Genomic DNA, 18,154 nt, shown 5'->3' on the forward strand with positions numbered 1-18,154 from the left:
TAACCATAGCAACTTGCTCTCTGAACATAACCTGCTCCGGAGGAAGAGGAATTCAGATGCATGTTATATTATCAATATGGTTATATTAATGTATCTAAATTTGTTATATAATTATAACAAATTTTATAACAGGACATTTTCTATGCTATAATTTCTATAATAAAATGCATATCATATATATGATATCTTATTTAGTAATTAGCATCAAACAATATTAAGAATAAAAAATGATTGCATAACCACCCAATAGGTGGTGATGTGCACCAAGTAGGTTATGTAAATCGGCATTAAACAAAAGAAGAAGAATGAAGTAGAATGGCGCGCTTTTTCTTAGCGTCTGTTTCCATGGTAAATCATCGATTCGTCGCTCTGTTGAGAATGTCTTGTGTGTTAACCGGGAACATACTCTGGTTGGCTGAACTTACTCCCGGACGCATTTTTGGAACCAGCATACCACGAGTAAGCAAGGTTTGGGTTAATCAACCGAGAGTTCAGGGTATATGTGACAGTAAGTTAACCCTGCTTTCTGGAATACGCCCCAGGAAATAGAATAACTTCAGTCAACATAACCAACGTGACCACCTGCTTACACAGGGAGCGTGCCTTGCAACCATGGAGACATTTGTGAGAGACAATTCAGAAGATATTTCCTTTGGTGCAGATCCTGAACCGTATTTAATTGAACCGGACTATTTTCAGGCGCTGCATAATATTATTGCGCCTGCTGCACCCATGGTACGGCAGCAAATTTCCTTGATTATTACGCCAGAATGAGAGTATAGTTCCTAGCCATATCGGCCTAGAAAATCACAACTTTTCATTTTCTGCAGAACTAACTACAGAATTAACTACAGAAGAGTCAAGTTTTAAATAGGAAAAAACATCGAAACTCTTTGGTTATTTTTGAGCGAGATGCTAACGGTCTAATCGGATTCAATGAACTATGCTAAGCTATGCTAAAAGTGGTTCCGCCAGACCTGGAGATCGGCTGAATGGATTCGAAAACGGTAAAACTCTAGGGGAGCTGGAAAATGAGCCTATTCTCAAAAACAGTGGTGTGTTCCTTTAAACAATTGAAAATGATTTACACCTTGGCCTAAAATTGGGCTCATAGCCTAAATTGGGGGCTCGTTCCAGGATTTGAATTGGGTACGTGCCCAGTTTATATACAGACCCCAGTCTACAGTTTGAGTCTAACAAAGTGTTCTCACGTGTGCGTCTATGTCCGTGTGGTTCAGGTACGGACACTTGGCCAGGACAGATGAGGCGAGAGGCCTGCTGTGGCTGATGGAGGAAGAAGCTCTGCAGCCGGGGGGCTCGGAGGAAACTCTGCTGGAAAGACTGTTCAGTTATTACAGCCCTGTGGATGGAGAGACCAAAGGTCAGAACACAAAACACATAACAGAACTCACATGCCCACCCACAAACATGCCATTACTTATAGATGTTTATGTATGCAATGTTTATGTTTTATGTTCATGCAACCTCATGTGCTCAATGCAACTCTCAGGCCCCGCCTTGCTGCTGAAGAGTGAGAAGGTACATCACTTCCTTGTTGGGTCACAGCCATGGGACTGACTGGGTGGAGTATGATGCTCGGGGATGGTTGAGCCATGCCAAACAGAACCCTGCCTCTCAGAATGCAGCCATTTTACTGCAGGACTCTCAGAAGTAAGACCCTGATAATTAAATAATTACTAATGTCTGCCTGCTGTTACATGAATTTATTCCATCTCTGCAAGTGCACGAAAATAAAAGCCTCTATGGTTTAACATTTAAAAGCAAAGAAATTAAGACAGCCATAAATTAGTTTTGCAATTTTACTATTTTGTAAATCATCATTATTATTAAATACTCCATTTATTTAATTATATAGTGCAAAATTATTATTGCAATATCAATACATTTCTTTTACAATTTAAATAATAATAAAATATATCTTCGATAATAATAATAATAATAATAATAATAATAATAATAATAATTAATTATTATTATTATTATTATTATTATTATCATCACTGAAAAAGCAGCTGGTGATCTTTATTATTATCACTAAAAAAGCAACCGGTGAATTTTGATTGTGTGTAATGGCAATATTTTCGCTCTTTTCAACTGTTGCATGTTTTAAATGTGGAGGCGTTAGATGGTCCAGCTCATCCTGTTTATACTCTGATTCTTCCCCTGCAGGAAGAATATCAGTAGCTTGTTTATGGGGCGTTCAGGAGGAGCCACAGTTTTGTCAGGCTTCTATTGCTGGGCTTGAGGGCGGATCACAGCTGGCCCTGCGCAGGGCCACAAGCATGAGGAAGACCTTCACCACAGGCGTGGCCGCTGTTAAAAAGAAGTCCCTCTGCATCCAGATTAAACTACAAGTCGTGAGTACTTAAAATGTGGAAATGACATCCATATACTAGTGCATTCAAAACAGCTAGACAGAGCGCAACTTCTTATAGACCTCTTTGACTGGAACAGAATGCAGGGGTCTCACGAGACCCTAGAGCTTAAACTCAGCATTCTAATAAAAATCCCCACCACAACAATATGTAGAAAAAGTGGTAGACTAATATGGATTTTGGCCCTGCTTCCACTTATCGAACTAAAAAATGTATTGGACAATAATAAAGAGAGCCGAAATCAACCAATATATTGGCCTTGGCAATATACAGTATATCGCCAATGACTAATCGTGATCCATTTGTACAGGTCCTCACATCAGAAAATGTTAATATAATGTGGTCAAACAACAAACCTTTCTGAACTTAATATGAGTATTTTGTTTTGTTTTTTCCTCATAGGATGCACTAATAGACACAGTGAGGCGGTCCAGGGTGCACTTTGTGCATTGTCTGCTGCCTAAAGCAGAGACTTTGACTGGGGATGTGAAGGTGCTAGGAGGACCCTCACCTCGCTCTGGGGAGATAGAGGCACATGGAGAAAGCTGTGACAACGGCCTCATGCAGCTGGATGTGTGCTTGCTCCGGGCACAGCTCCGCGGCTCCAAACTGCTCGACGCTCTCCGTATCTACCGCCAAGGTTAGAGTTTAAAAAGCCAGGCATTAAAAACGCAAGATAAAGACAGTGAACGACCCTCGTTATAGAACTGTGACCTTTATTTTAAAAAGAATGTAGAAAAATCTATGAAGAGAGGAAAGATTTGAAAGTTCAAATTTACTATGCAGGTTTGACTTTTCTGAATAACGTGTTTTTCTCCCAGGGTTTGTTGACCTTTGAAGCTTTCAAGGGCTTATGTGGTCAGGCACTGCCTAGTGTTCTATATGTCTTTTTTTTTTTTTTTTTGGAGACATTCGTGGGCTTATTTTGTTGAGTGCTTTAAAAAAATCAGCAAAATGTCATTGGAAAATGTTTCGGCACATTTCAGCCCAAAGCTCTGAGTAAGCAGAACATTCTCAAGATAAGCGACTGACCAATGCCCTCATCATTGCTCTCTGCTGAACCTTCACAAGCCCTGTAGCTTTCTAGAATCTCACACGTCCTTCTCTTGTAACGCTCCTGTCATTTGGCTCTCACCGTCCTCAAGGTTATCCCGATCATTTGGTCTTTTCGGAGTTCCGTCGCCGCTTTGATGTACTGACTCCCCACTTGACGAAGAAACATGGGCGGAACTACATTGTAACTGATGAGAGAAGGGTGAGTGTCCTTTTATTTGTGTGTGTTTGTTTCTCCAAGTGCCGTTTGGCTCTTCCTTCATGAGCCGCTCTTCCATGTAATTGATTATGACAGTGCTCAGGGCAGAGAGCTGTGTTGTTGATTAATGGGCTGTAGTACACATCTTTTTCCCCTTAATCTCAGCTCTGCTCTGGTGACAGGGCAATAAAGGCTTTAATCAGTGCCCAGAGTGAGGACTCTATCAGTGGCATCCTGTCCTATCACTGACCCCGCTTCTGTTATTGAGTCTACAAAGACCTGTAATGTCCTAATGTCAACATGTATATACATGGATGTATGTGTGTGTTCATATACTCTGTGTGTGTGTGTGTGTGTGTGTGTGTGTGTGTGTGTGTGTGTGTGTGTGTGTGTGTATATATATATGTATTTGTGTGTAAATTTTAAATATGTATGTATACATGTATGCAACCCTTTACAGTGCGAGTAAACACTCGCATATGCATCCAAATTTTACGCTAGGTGAATGGCTAGTAAATTGTGCGATTTTAACTCATCTGGCAAAAAATTAGCACAGATATAATGTCATTTCCTGCTGTGCTTTACACACTTGCTTGGCTGAGAGCGCCCTCTGTCGCTTTCTCTCACATACGCACACTCAACGTGAGAAAAAGAGAGAGGCGTACACATGGCACTTAAAGGGATAGCTCACCCAAAACTTAAAATTATCCCATGATTTATTCACCCTCAAGCCATCCTAGGTGTATATGTCTGTCTTCTTTCAGATGAACACAATTGGATCTATATTTAAAAATATCCTGGCTCTACCAAGCTTTATAATGGTAGTGAACAGGGGCCTGTTTTGAAGGCCCCCCAAAATGCATCCATCCATAATATAATATAATAAATATAATATATAAATATAATCCATATGGCTCCAGGGGGTTAATAAAGGCCTTCTGAAGCGAAGCGATGGGTTTTTGTAAGAAAAATATATATTTAAAACTTTATTAAGTATAATAACTTGCTTCTGGCAGATGGCCGTATGCATCGATTTGAGGCGGAAGCGTAACCCCTGACCCGACGCATCACACAATGACGAGGATAGAGCTAAACAAAACACGAAAGTTTAAATGTCTAAAATGAGAAATTTTAAAGAGAAATGTCAGAGGATTTCGATATAAGAAAAGAGGAGCTTCATTCTGGCGGAAGCTAGATATTTTTATTTATTATTTTATTATTAATTTATTAATTTATTTAATTTTTTGGGGGGCTTCAAAACAGGCCCCCGTTCGCTACCATTATAAAGCTTGGTAGAGCCAGGATATTTTTAAATATATCTCCGATTGTGTCTGAAAGAAGATAGTCATATACATCTAGAATGGCTTGAGGGTGAGTAAATCATGGGATGATTTTCATTTTTGGGTGAACTAACCCTTTAAAGAGAATTGACAGGCTAGATCTAAATGCAGGGATTGACAATAAGGACTGCCCGATGGTCAAGAGTTGATGCAATGGTCACTGTCCTGATTGAGCCAGTGCTGCATGAATGAATTAAATTTTATCATTTGCGTGTTTTTAATTTAAATGTTTGAATTGGCAAGGTTTTGAATAAGATGTGAAAGAGAACTCAATTCAGAACTTGTGCACTTCTGTAAGAAGTTTTGTGTGCATGCGTCCAGAAAGCCGCTTTTCAGACCGTGAGCAAATAACTGAATTCAGTTCTCTTTCACATCATCTTGCACTTGAACTGACAATTTCACACTTTTCTTGGCGAGTATCTTAGTAAACATAGTTGGTTATGTCTCAAGTGAACATAAACAATGAAAGAAATAACAAGTGAAACAGTATCAGTATATTGGATCTGTGCATTATATTTAAAAGTGACAACAGCCTAATATTCTACTGCTGTCTATTTTTAATGTTAATCAAACTACAAAATACTCACTGCAAAACAATTACTCACTGCTCTTGACTGAATAACTTTTGTAATTTTAATAAGGTTTCATCTATATTTAATTTATACAGTGACTATGGAAATAGTAACAAAGTGAGTAAACGTGTCCAAAATATTATTTATCTGTTTATGCCACAGATAATAGTTTCAGACTTGTCAGTATACAAACATGTTACTGGCTCAAATAAATGTATCTCACAAGAACAATCTTTGTTTGCATGTTGCTTTAGCTATGTTTTACCCAGGTCTTGCTGTGGTAACCAAACATCAGCAGATTCCCCATTAGACCTTGTGATCCATCTGCAGCTGCTCAGTTTGAGGCGTGGCCTTTCACTCGTCCTTCACTGAACCTGTTCACCAGTCGGCCTCTGTGCCCCTGCAGAGACCGCTCAATACATCCCTGTGCTTTTTAGCTCAAACTCTAGCCATTAGTCATCAGTCCACCGAGATTTCTTAATCCACTGCCATGTTGTTATTTGCTTGACATCCTGTCAGGAAGAAAGCACTCATGGGTGAGTAGAAGAGAGAGGTCAGACATTAAGACGGTTGTTTGTGACCCAGTTTCCCCAAGGTGGGTTAGCTTTTGTACCGAAAGAGCGCCCCAGTCAGCACACTGTCCTCTTGGTGCCCTGAAGTGGATGGCACACTAGATCTGTATGTCTGTCTCACTGTTTTATACATATGTGTCTGTGTTTCAGGCTGTCGAAGAGCTGCTGGAGTCCCTTGAGCTGGAAAAAAGCAGCTATCACATGGGCTTGAGTAGGGTAAGTAAAACATTCACCCTCTAAACTAAACATTAAAAATGATAATGTAGCTAGCAATATTAGACCTAGAAAAGGCTCATTACCTGCCGCATTACTTAAGCTATTCACTGAGTTTTATATAATTTAAGTTTCTGGCATCAAATGCAGTGGTGTTCTAAAATGAGGAGAGGAGGCAAATTCCTCACTGAATTTTATATATATATATATATATATATATATATATATATATATATATATATATATATATATATATATATATATATATATATATATATATATTATATATATGTATAATATGTATGTATGTAAATTCATGTTCCAGTTACACTTAATGTTGACACATTTTTCAGGTTAATTAAATAATCATTACTTATACTATCCAGAAAACATCAATTAATGGAGTACAGTTAATTTCACCAAACCAATTGTTTTCAAGTCATTTCAAGTCTAAATGTGACATGACTAAGTGGTAATATCAAGTGGATGAGTTGTTTACTTTTTAATTAACCTTCCTATTAACAGCATAATTTATTTATTCAGACTAATTTGCTACTGTAGAATCTATCAGAATTTTTTCATGTGAAGAGTGCAATAGCCAATTAATATTTAAAATTTAAATTTTAATTAAACTGACCATAAGGTAATGCTGAAGTAAAGCGCCACACATGATAAATGCCTTTGGACCAATTATAAAATTCCTTCAACTTTTAAAGCAAAACATCACAAGTAGCGGAGCCTAAAAACATATTTAAACATATCCGTAACAACACACCTAACAATAACTCTGGTAACCTAACAAGGCACAATATTTAATTTATTTATAAAATGAATAAATATTAAACAAATTAAAGGTGGGATCAGTAGATTTCAAAAAACGCTGTTGGACATTGTTGATATTTGAAATCAACCTAACATAATAAGGCTTCAGAACTGAAGTAAAAAGTATCATTGGAAATTTAGAATATTTTTTTTTTTAATCTGCTAGATTTTGGACTGCTCTCTTGCAATGTTACACCCAAAAAATGCACTTCAAGCAAGTAAGTCAATAAATCTAGAATGCTCTCACTGTAGCCAATACAGCAAGATTAATCGTGCATTTCATTAAATGATTATGATGGGAGCATTTGTGGGAGTCCTGAACTCTGTGAACAGACAGTCAGTGAGCTCATGCTAAACTGCTGTTAATCTAAATGAGTAAATTAATTGCTTTTACAATATCAGGGTTGGAAATTGACAGTTGTGGTGTTTTCGTCATAATCATCTAAAAAAAGACTTCACTTTTTCAGTCCCTCTATGTTATGGATCAGTGCATTGAGTCAGTTTGTGGCATACAGATTCGGCCTGAGTCACGAGGATCAGTTCCAAACAGATGGCATGATTTCCATTTAGATTGCCGAAATGTTCGCTTCTTCTACACCTCTTAGACACAGACAGACTTTAATCCGCTCTGCCGCTGTGCTCACATCTGGACGGAAAGTTTGGCAGGGTGGGCTTTGGCCAAAAAGACTCATCTCCTCCTCTCCTGTCGTAACGCACTCTCTGCTCTGGGCCGATGATTTACCCAGAATGCTTAGCTGGAGATGGGAAATGGCTGGCACCGTTGGCAGGCCTCATTGGCGGGAATGTTGGAGCGAGGAAGACAATTATTGTGAGGTTTTCTGAGATTGTATGAGCTCTGCTGGAAAGTTGTGCCATTGCACCCTAGGGTCTCCCCTATACTTCGAATGATTAAAGTAGAAATCCTTTTGTGCATCTTCTGTAGACGAGAGATTGATTCTGGCGAGGCACCGGCTTGCTTTGTTTGGTTTACTCTGGCTTGGTGCTCTCTGATAACTCACTACAAACACCAGTCAGCACAGCAAGATATTGTGCTTTCAGACAAAGAAGCCTGGAGAAAGAGCCAAAATAATCACATTCTGATAAAAAGCAGATTACATAAATAGGAATGCAAAAAAATGTGTCCAGGAAATAAACAAATGATTAGTTGACAGCCATAATTTTAGAATTCCACTTGAGTATAGACATTCACACCACTGATGGTGATTCTGATATACAGTGGACGGCACCGCCAATTTTATTAGTTTTTAATTTAATTGATTAATTCATTTATTTTTAAAACATATGAAAAGAAATAATGAAGGAAAAAAGGGAAAAATTAATATAGTTTGGAGAAAATGTCAACTTTCATTTGTTTATAGATGTCTTTTGGTATTTAATGCAGTGAGATTCCAAATTCTTTTTGAAGCCAGTGTAGATGTGAACAAGATCCTAACCAATCATGATCTCCCATTGCTGCTTATTGAAAACAGTCATTGTACAGTTGCCACCTTAGTACAATACATCCGTCTAAATCACAGACTCCCCCACAGACTTAGACACAAGCTCCTCTCTTTGCACTCCTCCATTGCCATTTGTTTCCCTTTTCTTCGTGAGGAATTTCATTCTCTTGGTCTCCATGGAAAACGCTGCCATTTGACCCCCATGAAAAGACCTTTCCACCATGCTGACCTTTGGTGCTCTTGTGTGGAAAAGACTGGCGAATCACAGGCCTGCTTGGTGAATGTCAAGGGGCAACATGGCTAATAAGAAGCTGTGCGCAACTGACATTTCTACAATATCTTCATGTTCTTCAAATGAACACATCCAACAGAGTCTCTTAGGATGGTGTAATTCATTAAAACAGTGTTACACGCATGCTCTCTCCACCTAATCTTACATTTGACTCGAGAAGACCATGAATGAAGTTCTTGTTTGGGTGATATCAGGCCTTTTTTCCAGCACATCTTCACTGACATTGAGAAATGAAACTCAATTTTCCCTTGCTACTCTCCTGAGGTGGAGAGGTCCCACTCTGATATTACACCTGCCTGAGAGCAGATAAGTGTGTGTGTGTGTATTGGCTGCCCAGCAGGTAGCTCAGCCCTGATGTTCTAATTTGCGAGGTTGTAAAGAGTTGTAGGGAGCGTTTTGGGTAAACATATTGTCCTTTATTTTTATTTGTGGTACCGATGGGTTGGCAGCGAATGCCATGGGGTCTGAAAGCTGTCAAACTTTACATGAATATAAAATCATTTCATAACACTCCATTCCTCCCCTATGATCTGATGCTTGGAGCTCTGAGAGATTGCCTCCTGTAATAACAATAACTGAGGCTCTACATCACTGAAAGGCTCTGGCTGCCTTTGATGTGAAAAGGAAGATTATACCGCAGAGCAGCTCCAGATAAAGGCTCAATCAAGAGGCATTTGTTGCCATTCCCTCAGATGAGTAGTAATTGCAGCAGTGGACTCTCATCCTCCTTTCTCTCTCTCTCTCATATATATATATATATATATACACACATACACACACACACACACACACTTCTTTCCAGCACAGGCTCTCAGGTACACCACGAATCCGGTGCAGTTTTAATTAGGATTCTGTTCATCTCGATTAATCCATCTTTAAAACTAATAGAATGCTAATGCAATTAGACCATGTCCACAGAGTTTGATGAATGCACGTCTGGAAAAAAAAAAAAATAAAACTCAAGGTCCACTTCCCTTAAATTTCTCTGATTAAATGGCCGAATGGAGTAGGATTTCAAAGTGTTAATCCAACTCGGTTTGACACCCCCACCACAGAGCGGAAAATTACCAGTAAACAGAGCATGGGCAGCAGTTTAAAGGGACTCCTCATGCTTTCAGACAGGGTGACTGCAAAATAGAAAATCTATGACTATGAATTTTACGTATTCACATGTGTATATATAATTTGTGTAAACAATTATATAATGTTTAATGGATTAGTTCACCCAAAAATGAAAATGATGTCATTAATGACTCACCCTCATGTCGTTCCAAACCCGTAAGACCTCCGTTCATCTTCGGAACACAGTTTAAGATATTTTAGATTTAGTCCGAGAGTTTTCTGTCCCTCCATTGGAAATGTATGTACGGTATACTGTCCATGTCCAGAAAGGTAATAAAAACATCATCAAAGTAGTCCATGTGACATCAGAGGGTTAGTTAGAATTTCTTGAAGCATCGAAAATACATTTTGGTCCAAAAATAACAACTACGACTTTATTCAGCATTGTATTCTCTTCCGGAATCCTTTCCATTGAATTGATTCCATTTGAGTCCTTTCATCTGTCGGCATTGGTAATGCACTTTTACGTCACCATTGTTGTTTTTGGCGATTAGGACATCCGCGACATTTTGAAGCATTGAAAATACATTTTGGTCCAAAAATAACAAAAACTATGACTTTATTCAGCATTGACTTCTCTTCCGGGTCTGTTGTCAATCCACGTTCACGACTCCGCTTCTTCTTCTTCTTCTTTCCTGTTTTACGGCGGTTGGCATCCAGCTTATTGGTGCATTACCCCCTTCTGCTCCAGAGTGTGGTTCACGACTCCGCAGTGACGCTGCTGATGTGTTATCCGGTGCGGCCGAGCTTCGTTTACAGTCTGAGGGAGACGCACGCTGTAGTCAAGCTATTCTACATTGTTTTTATTTTGGTATTGCTATATTTTTTAAAATGGTGCGTAAGTGTGCATGTCGTGGATGTCCTAATCGCCAAAAACAACCATGGCGACGTAAAAGTGCATTACCAATGCCGACAGATGAAAGGATTCGATGGAATCAATTCAATGTAATCAATTCAATGGAAAGGATTCCGGAAGAGAATGCAATGCTGAATAAAGTCGTAGTTTTTGTTATTTTTGGACCAAAATGTATTTTCGATGCTTCAAAAAATTCTAACTAACCCACTGATGTCACATGGACTACTTTGATGATGTTTTTATTACCTTTCTGGACATGGACAGTATACCGTACGTACATTTTCAATGGAGGGACAGAAAGCTCTCGGACTAAATCTAAAATATCTTAAACTGTGTTCCGGAGTTACGGGTTTGGAACGACATGAGGGTGAGTCATTAATGACATAATTTTCAATTTTTGGGTGAACTAACCCTTTAAGTATAAAATATTTATTTTTATAAATGTAACAATTAAAAATAAAGAAAATAAAAAACCTAAAAAATAAATAAAGCCCTACAGAAAGATTAAAAAATAATAATATACATATAAAAAATTACTTAAAGTCCCCCTGTGGTGAAAATCAAGTTTTTAATGTTGTTTGTGTGGTGTTTTTAAACGTGCTTTAAGACGAACTGTATGCAAATTCATAAGTCAACACCATTGCTGAGTATTTTCCATTTAAAACTGCAGTGAAAATCGCTGGGGTTTATGACGTCACAAACTACCTTGTAACCAATCATGTCAACGTGCCGGCGGGTTTTAGCATATCATTAACCATGAGTGCTCTGAAGTAGGAGAGTATTAAGAAGCCATTCCCGGTATATTTTTCTGTTGATTATAGAAAATCGGGTAGATTTAGATGTATAACGATGTTATGATGAACTATATGTCTTTCTCCACTGATGTTTTAAGGTGTTCAAAGCGTTTCTAAGGATACTGATTTTTAAGGATACTCGTGAATGGGAACATAGTTTGTGTAACATTAGCAACACATTATTAGCAGCTGTTTGGTAATGTAGTCAAGCAAAAGGCTAATCATATTAATTACCGTTATGTGTCCAACGTTGTAAAAAGCGATAACACTGTGCAGCATTTACCTCAATAAGTTGACCGAGTGGATCTCTCATGCAAGTGAGTGGAGGTGGGGCTAATTAGCATATTCATAGATCCGCGTATAATAAATGAAGCAAGGGTGTAGAGTTACATTCAAGCTATTTAAGGCATGATTTTTTTTCCCACAGGAAAAATGTGTTAAATGTTTCATTTTGGTGATCAAAGATGAGTTTTAAGGGATAAATGTTCAAATGAGAAAGTTTGTTGTATTTCCATATATCTCATAGCAGTGGTCTGTCTATTTACAGGTGTTTTTCAGAGCAGGTGTTTTGCCTAAACTGGAGGAGCACAGAGATATCCAGACCAGACGCAACATTACCCTGTTTCAGGCTGCGTGCAGAGGCTACCTGGCCCGACAGGCCTTCAAGAAGAGAAAGGTGAGTCCTCTTTACCTCATAAAAAAAAAATACATACTGTACATAATTCACAACATGCGTACCTCAGGAGCATTTAAGACATTGTAAGCCATTTTTTGAGCGTCTGTTCCATTCTCAATCAGAGCTCTCAATCCGTGCTTGAGTTCATTTGTCGTGAGGTTTGTCTCCGAGTCCATCAGAATGTCATTGCTGTCTTGAGAAAATCCCTCTGCCTGTGGCCTCCGCTGACAGATAACATTCAATCAGCGCATCTCCGGGGAAGAAGCCACCTGCCCCACTGCCCTCCATCACAGGCCTATCGATTCTTCCGCCACTGCGTGCCCTGCACTCTCTCCTGCCCCCTCTCTGTCCATTAATTTCTGCTTTGCCACTCTCTCTGTCTCTCTGAATTTAAGCCCTTCTATTCTGCCCTGGTTTGTTCTGTCTTCCTTTCAATCTCTGATCCTTTGTGCCCCTTTCTTGCTCTCTCACTTCCACACTCATGCTACCCTCAGCGGGATTGGCTCAGGATATAAGGGCTTGTCCAACAGTTGCCTGTGACTCTGTCTCTCTCTCCTGAGAAGACTGGGCCCCTGTCTTAGTAAAATTCATGTGAAGGGAGGAGGTGGGCTCGATGCAACTCCTCACCCTGCTGTTGGCCCTCGGTGGTCAGCTGCCTTGGCAATACGACTTCATCAGCATCCACTTCCTCTTTCAGTATTGCACACAAACTGAGAAGGCTTTCCCTAGCGAGACTTTGTTTTCAGTTTACCTCAGAGCTCCTGACAGGAGTCAAGACTGTTTACTGGATGTTTTGCTGTAAGTAAAAGGAGTTTGAATGAGATTTTTTTTACTCTTGTGGGCTGTAGTTGGTATCATAGATGTTAGTAGGGGTTGTTTTTTTCTTAAGATCCTGTGAAGCGTGTTTTTGCCTCTGTTGTTTAGCAGGGCTCCTTGTAAGGCGTCTTTTGTAACACTGATTTGTAGGTGAGCCTCTTTATAGCTGTCGCCATAAAAGAAGTCTTGTGTACTTCTGGTTTTGTTTGATTTCTTTGACGAAGTTCTTGAGTAAGGACTGAGGCTTGCCATTTGTTGAAGGGTTCACTGTTATTTTCCACTTTCTGTACAGTTATTGTCCCCACAAAGAGCCTTGTCTGGATGCCTCTGAATCACAGCGACCTGTCCCCAGAGGAATTTATTTCCTAAGAAAGAAATCTTTTGTCAAGCTTGTCAGAAACCTATACTTCACGCTAGATTGAGAAATCAGTCTAGGGATTTGTACTGGACTGTTGGCGTAGAAAGTTCCCTCATGGGCCGTAACCCCAGACGCCCATGCACTTACAGTACCCACAGTCTTGTCAATGTTTGCAAGTGCTTTTGAGAATAAAATACTCACATTTGTCAAAGGTTGTCAGGTTAGTGACATCAGATTTTTCTTTTTTTTAAAGGTATTCAAGGGTTTGTTTGAGGCTGTTACTACATTTAAATTTAGCTTTGGCATCACAGGAATTAAGTACATTTTAAAATATATTTTAGTTTGTAATAATATTTCACAATAAAAAAAAAAATATATGCAGCCTTGGTGAGCATAAGAGATGTCTTACTGACCCCAAGTTTTGAATGGTAATGTATATTCAATACATATAATTTATTTTATAGTACGATTTAATTTAATTTTGTATATTTTTATTTAATTTCATGTTAATTTGATTTAAAAAAAAATCATTTGTTTTACATGCCATTGTAGATGGTCTCTTCCTTACTGTTGTGTTGTTCTTGGCTAGAATGATCTACAAACTAAACTATTCCTCTTTTATAATAAATGTCTGATTATGTGAGACAATGGCCCCTGACCTAGTGATGAAAATGGTCTCGAACAGAATCTCGGTATCATATCCTCTTCCAGATCTAAAAAATAAGTGGAAAGTGGAAGTGGAAAGATCTATGTGTGCGCTGAAGTCTTTTGTGTTGTCGGATGTATTTAACAATGTCAAGACAAGAAGTGGTGAGTTGAATCGTTACTGCAGATCCCTGAGAGACTGACATGTGGGACCAGGCTTCCTCTTGCAAACCACAGTTGCCACAATGCAAAATCAATTTGCTTGTTTTTCTCTCAGATCGATAATTGAGGGATCTCAGCACCTTGAAGCCTGTTCCAGTTTTAGACTATCTAAGAGTGTGTTCTAAGCCCTTAGTCCCTCCAGATTTCTCTGTCTTTGCTCTCTCCCTCTTTCTGTTCATCTCTGTTGGGGGGCGCCTGAACAGAGAACAACTCCACATGGGCTCCTTTGAAGCATGCCGTCCTGCTCCTTCCAAATTTCCTTTGACGTTCAGCGGAAACGACACTAGAGGGAGCTGGGAATTTCACAAATGCCAATCGTGTGTCTAATTAACTCATTGCCTAAAGACACAAGTTTCATTCCAAGTGTGAACAGGTGCCCTCAAATGTCCTTGTGTTCATACGTGCGGATGAATTCCACCTGCTGATCCGTATTCAAATTCACACCACACACCTGTTTGAAGGGTTGTGGCCGACTTTGTTGGTGTCACATCCGTTCGTATGTAACACTTAGTTCCTCCTGCCAGGCCCCAGGGCTCACAGGCACCATTTCCTCCAGACGGCCATTTTAATTAGGAAGCTCTTCCTGATTTCTCCGTCTCTTACAAGCTGTTTAGATGGCTGTTTGTGGCATTTGTTGTGGTCAAAGCGTGGCAAATGAGCTGCGGTGCATATGTCGGCCACGCTTGTGCCGAAGCTTTCACGGCGTGACGAATTAGACATAGTCCGAACGCAATGCGCGCCCGCTCGGTCCCGTTAATGTGCTGAATTGGGCCTGTCTAATTGGGTTTACAGATAATCCTCTATTATTTGAATCGTCCCTGTTCCTGCAGCATGTAAATCTTATGCAGGGTTTAAATCAGCTGCCAAGTAGTATTGAAGTTTAATTGAATTACTCAAAGGAGCTTGGGGCTTTTGCCTCTAGCTGCATTTCTACACAGTTGGTACGACTCCAGAATTACTCCTCTGTATAGCCTTCTGACAGCCTCATTGAAGAAAATGTGTTTGTTCTTCCTGTGATCAGCACCAGTAATGGGTGTTTTGCTAACGGTGAGTATGTAAGTCATCCGCTTGATGAAGTGGAGCAGCGTTTTTTCAAACTGTGAGTCTGTGTGAGATGACGTTCATGCCATGCCAGAAATATGAAAAATATAAGTTCTCAAATTCAAAATCAGCCTGATGAAGCCTTCGCTAAAGGCAGCTATTGTATCAACATGACTCACTTTACTGCAAGTTATATGTCAATGCATCATTGTTTAAGTATACAGTGAAATTGATCAGGCCTACTCAATGTAATGAATAAAATGTAGACATTAATAAATAAAAGAAAATATTGATTAAGTATAAAATGTATTTATACATTTATAAATTCATTTTTGCTAAATATTACATTTAAAATACTTTATAAATATTAATTTATTATCATATTAAATAATACAATAAAAATAATGTTAATTAAAAAAATACTATAAAAAAACTATTAAATATTTCTCATTCATTTTGGTAACACTTTGTAATAAGGTTCAATTAGTTAACTACGTTAGTTAATATGAACTAACAAGCAAAAGACAATAAAGCATTTATTGATCTCAGATAATGTTGATTTCATCATTTACTAATACATAATTAATTAAAATTAAAAGTTGTATCTGTTAATATTATTTACTGGACCTGAGCTAGCATGAACTAACAACGAACAGTATTTTTAATAACTAACGTTAAAGGATTAGTACACTTTCATTTTTTTTGAAAATTAGCCCAAGCTTTACTCACCCTCAAACCATCCTAGGTGTATATGACTTCTGATGAACACGATCAGAGAAATATTAATAATTATCCTGACGCATCCTAGCTTTATAATGGCAGTGAGCTTTACCAAACGAGTATGAGCTAAAGAAAGTGTCTCCATCCACATCCATCCATCATAAACACAGTCCACACAGCTTAATAAAGGCCTTCTGAAGCGAAGCGATGCGTTTGTGTAAAAAACAAAAAAACAACAGCAAAAAAACGTATATTTAACAAGTTATGAAGTAAAATATCTAGCTTCCGAAAGACCGCCTTCCATATTCAAATTGCGAAAAAAAATGAATAGGGAAGGCGTAGGATGTAGCATAAGCTTTTTGAACTACTAGAGTCTTAAATCTTTCTTAAAGTTAACTAAATGGGACCTTGTAAAGTGTTTCCAAATTTTTGTTGGATCTTCAGATTGATTATACCTCTCTAAGTGGTTCTTAGAATGTAAACCTTAGAAACCCCTGAAGTTTAGAGTCCCACCCTCAGGCTTATTGCGAACTGCACTGTGGACTTCCCTGAGCTGAAAGGTCCATTCAGAGCTGGTTCCCCCCAAGGGAAGCTCATTGACTGTGGGGCCTCCAAAAACACAGGCCTGCTTTTGTCCATCTGGGCTCTGATTGGTTTGAACTACTGTACTTCACAAGCTCAAGACCTAAAGACCTGACAGTTTCTCACTAGCACAGCAGTAGGAAGCACACACAGTCATAAACACAATGTCCTTGTTTTTCAGATCCAGGACTTGGCAATCCGCTGCATCCAGAAAAACATCAAGAAGAACCGGGGTGTGAAGGGCTGGCCGTGGTGGAAGCTTTTCACCACCGTTCGTCCGCTCATCGAGGTTCAGCTGACTGAGGAGCAGATCCGTGGCAAAGACGTAAGCAACCTGTCATCTTCACTAACCACTTCAAATGCTGTAAATCGGCATGTCATGTACAGATTTAGCCTTTTGACAATAATACAGCTGAATTCAAAGCCCATCTCTGTGGCTTTTAATGCCACTCTCGGTTTCTCCAACCCGTAGGGGTTCCTCTCAAATTCAGCTGCAGCTCTCAGTCGCCCCCAAATCGCCTGTCTCTTTGATTACTGTCTCTGCGGCTTCGCCTCAATCCAAGTGTTTGTAGAGTCCTGTGTGTGTTTGTGTGTGCGCAGAGTGACAGAGCTGTGTGTATGCATACATTACCTATGTAGCTAGCTGGATCAAAAGCAACTCTGCTTCCCGCAGGGGAGTGCATTAGCATGTCACAGAGTGTGTGCTCGTGCATGCGCGTTTCGTCCACTGGGCCGCATCCCGCTGAGCGCTGTGTAGCCATGCAGTCAGGCATGCTCCTGCGAGAGACAGACGGGTGCTGACACTGCCTCCAAACAGCCTGCTTTTAAAAAACAAACACAGAGTCGCTATCTCCTCTACACAAACAGCCTTCAGAGCTGCAACCGATTGGCTGTAGCCTGCAGCTCTCTCAAGTTGGCAAAAGAAAAGTTTAGGAAAGTAGGAAGAGGTTTGCGGTAATAGAGATGCAGAGGCTCTGAACAGGGCAGGCTTTTTCTACCTGTCTGTCATTCCATTACCGTTTCTAATTTATCTCACCTGTCTATCTCTATACTTCGCTAAATATCGTAGCTGTCATTGTGTCTGAATGTGTGACTGTCTGTGGTCATTCCTCTACATATCAGCTGAATTTCTTGTCATTCTATCTTTCTGTCTGTCTTATTGTGTTTTTCTGATTGTCTGTCTGTCTTTAGGAGGAAATTCAGCAGCTCAAGTTGAGGCTGGAGAAAGTGGAGAAGGAGAGGAACGAGTTGAGACTCAATAGTGACCGACTGGAAAGCAAGGTTAGTGTTTAAATTCAATTCAGTTCAGATTCAATTCAAAGAACCTCTATTGTTTACACAAAATTATTATGGTGAAGTCATTTGAGCATGTCATAGTCAGTAATTGATGCCAATGGCATTTA

The 18,154-nt window shown here is 39.3% G+C and overlaps 1 protein-coding gene across 1 annotated transcript in view; it reads left to right on the plus strand.

Annotated features, from left to right (window-relative positions):
• Positions 1-18,154, plus strand: part of LOC125248463 (unconventional myosin-XVIIIa-like) — a 119,156-nt gene that overhangs the window by 65,956 nt on the left and 35,046 nt on the right. Inside the window, 11 exon segments of the mRNA XM_048160352.1 lie at positions 1,244-1,381; positions 1,511-1,551; positions 1,553-1,671; positions 2,191-2,248; positions 2,250-2,378; positions 2,799-3,036; positions 3,542-3,651; positions 6,283-6,348; positions 12,239-12,367; positions 16,933-17,076; positions 17,943-18,032. Coding sequence (XP_048016309.1) covers positions 1,244-1,381; positions 1,511-1,551; positions 1,553-1,671; positions 2,191-2,248; positions 2,250-2,378; positions 2,799-3,036; positions 3,542-3,651; positions 6,283-6,348; positions 12,239-12,367; positions 16,933-17,076; positions 17,943-18,032 — 1,262 coding nt within the window.

Source organism: Megalobrama amblycephala, linkage group LG16, assembly GCF_018812025.1.
Source record: "Megalobrama amblycephala isolate DHTTF-2021 linkage group LG16, ASM1881202v1, whole genome shotgun sequence".
Lineage (NCBI taxonomy): Eukaryota > Metazoa > Chordata > Actinopteri > Cypriniformes > Xenocyprididae > Megalobrama > Megalobrama amblycephala.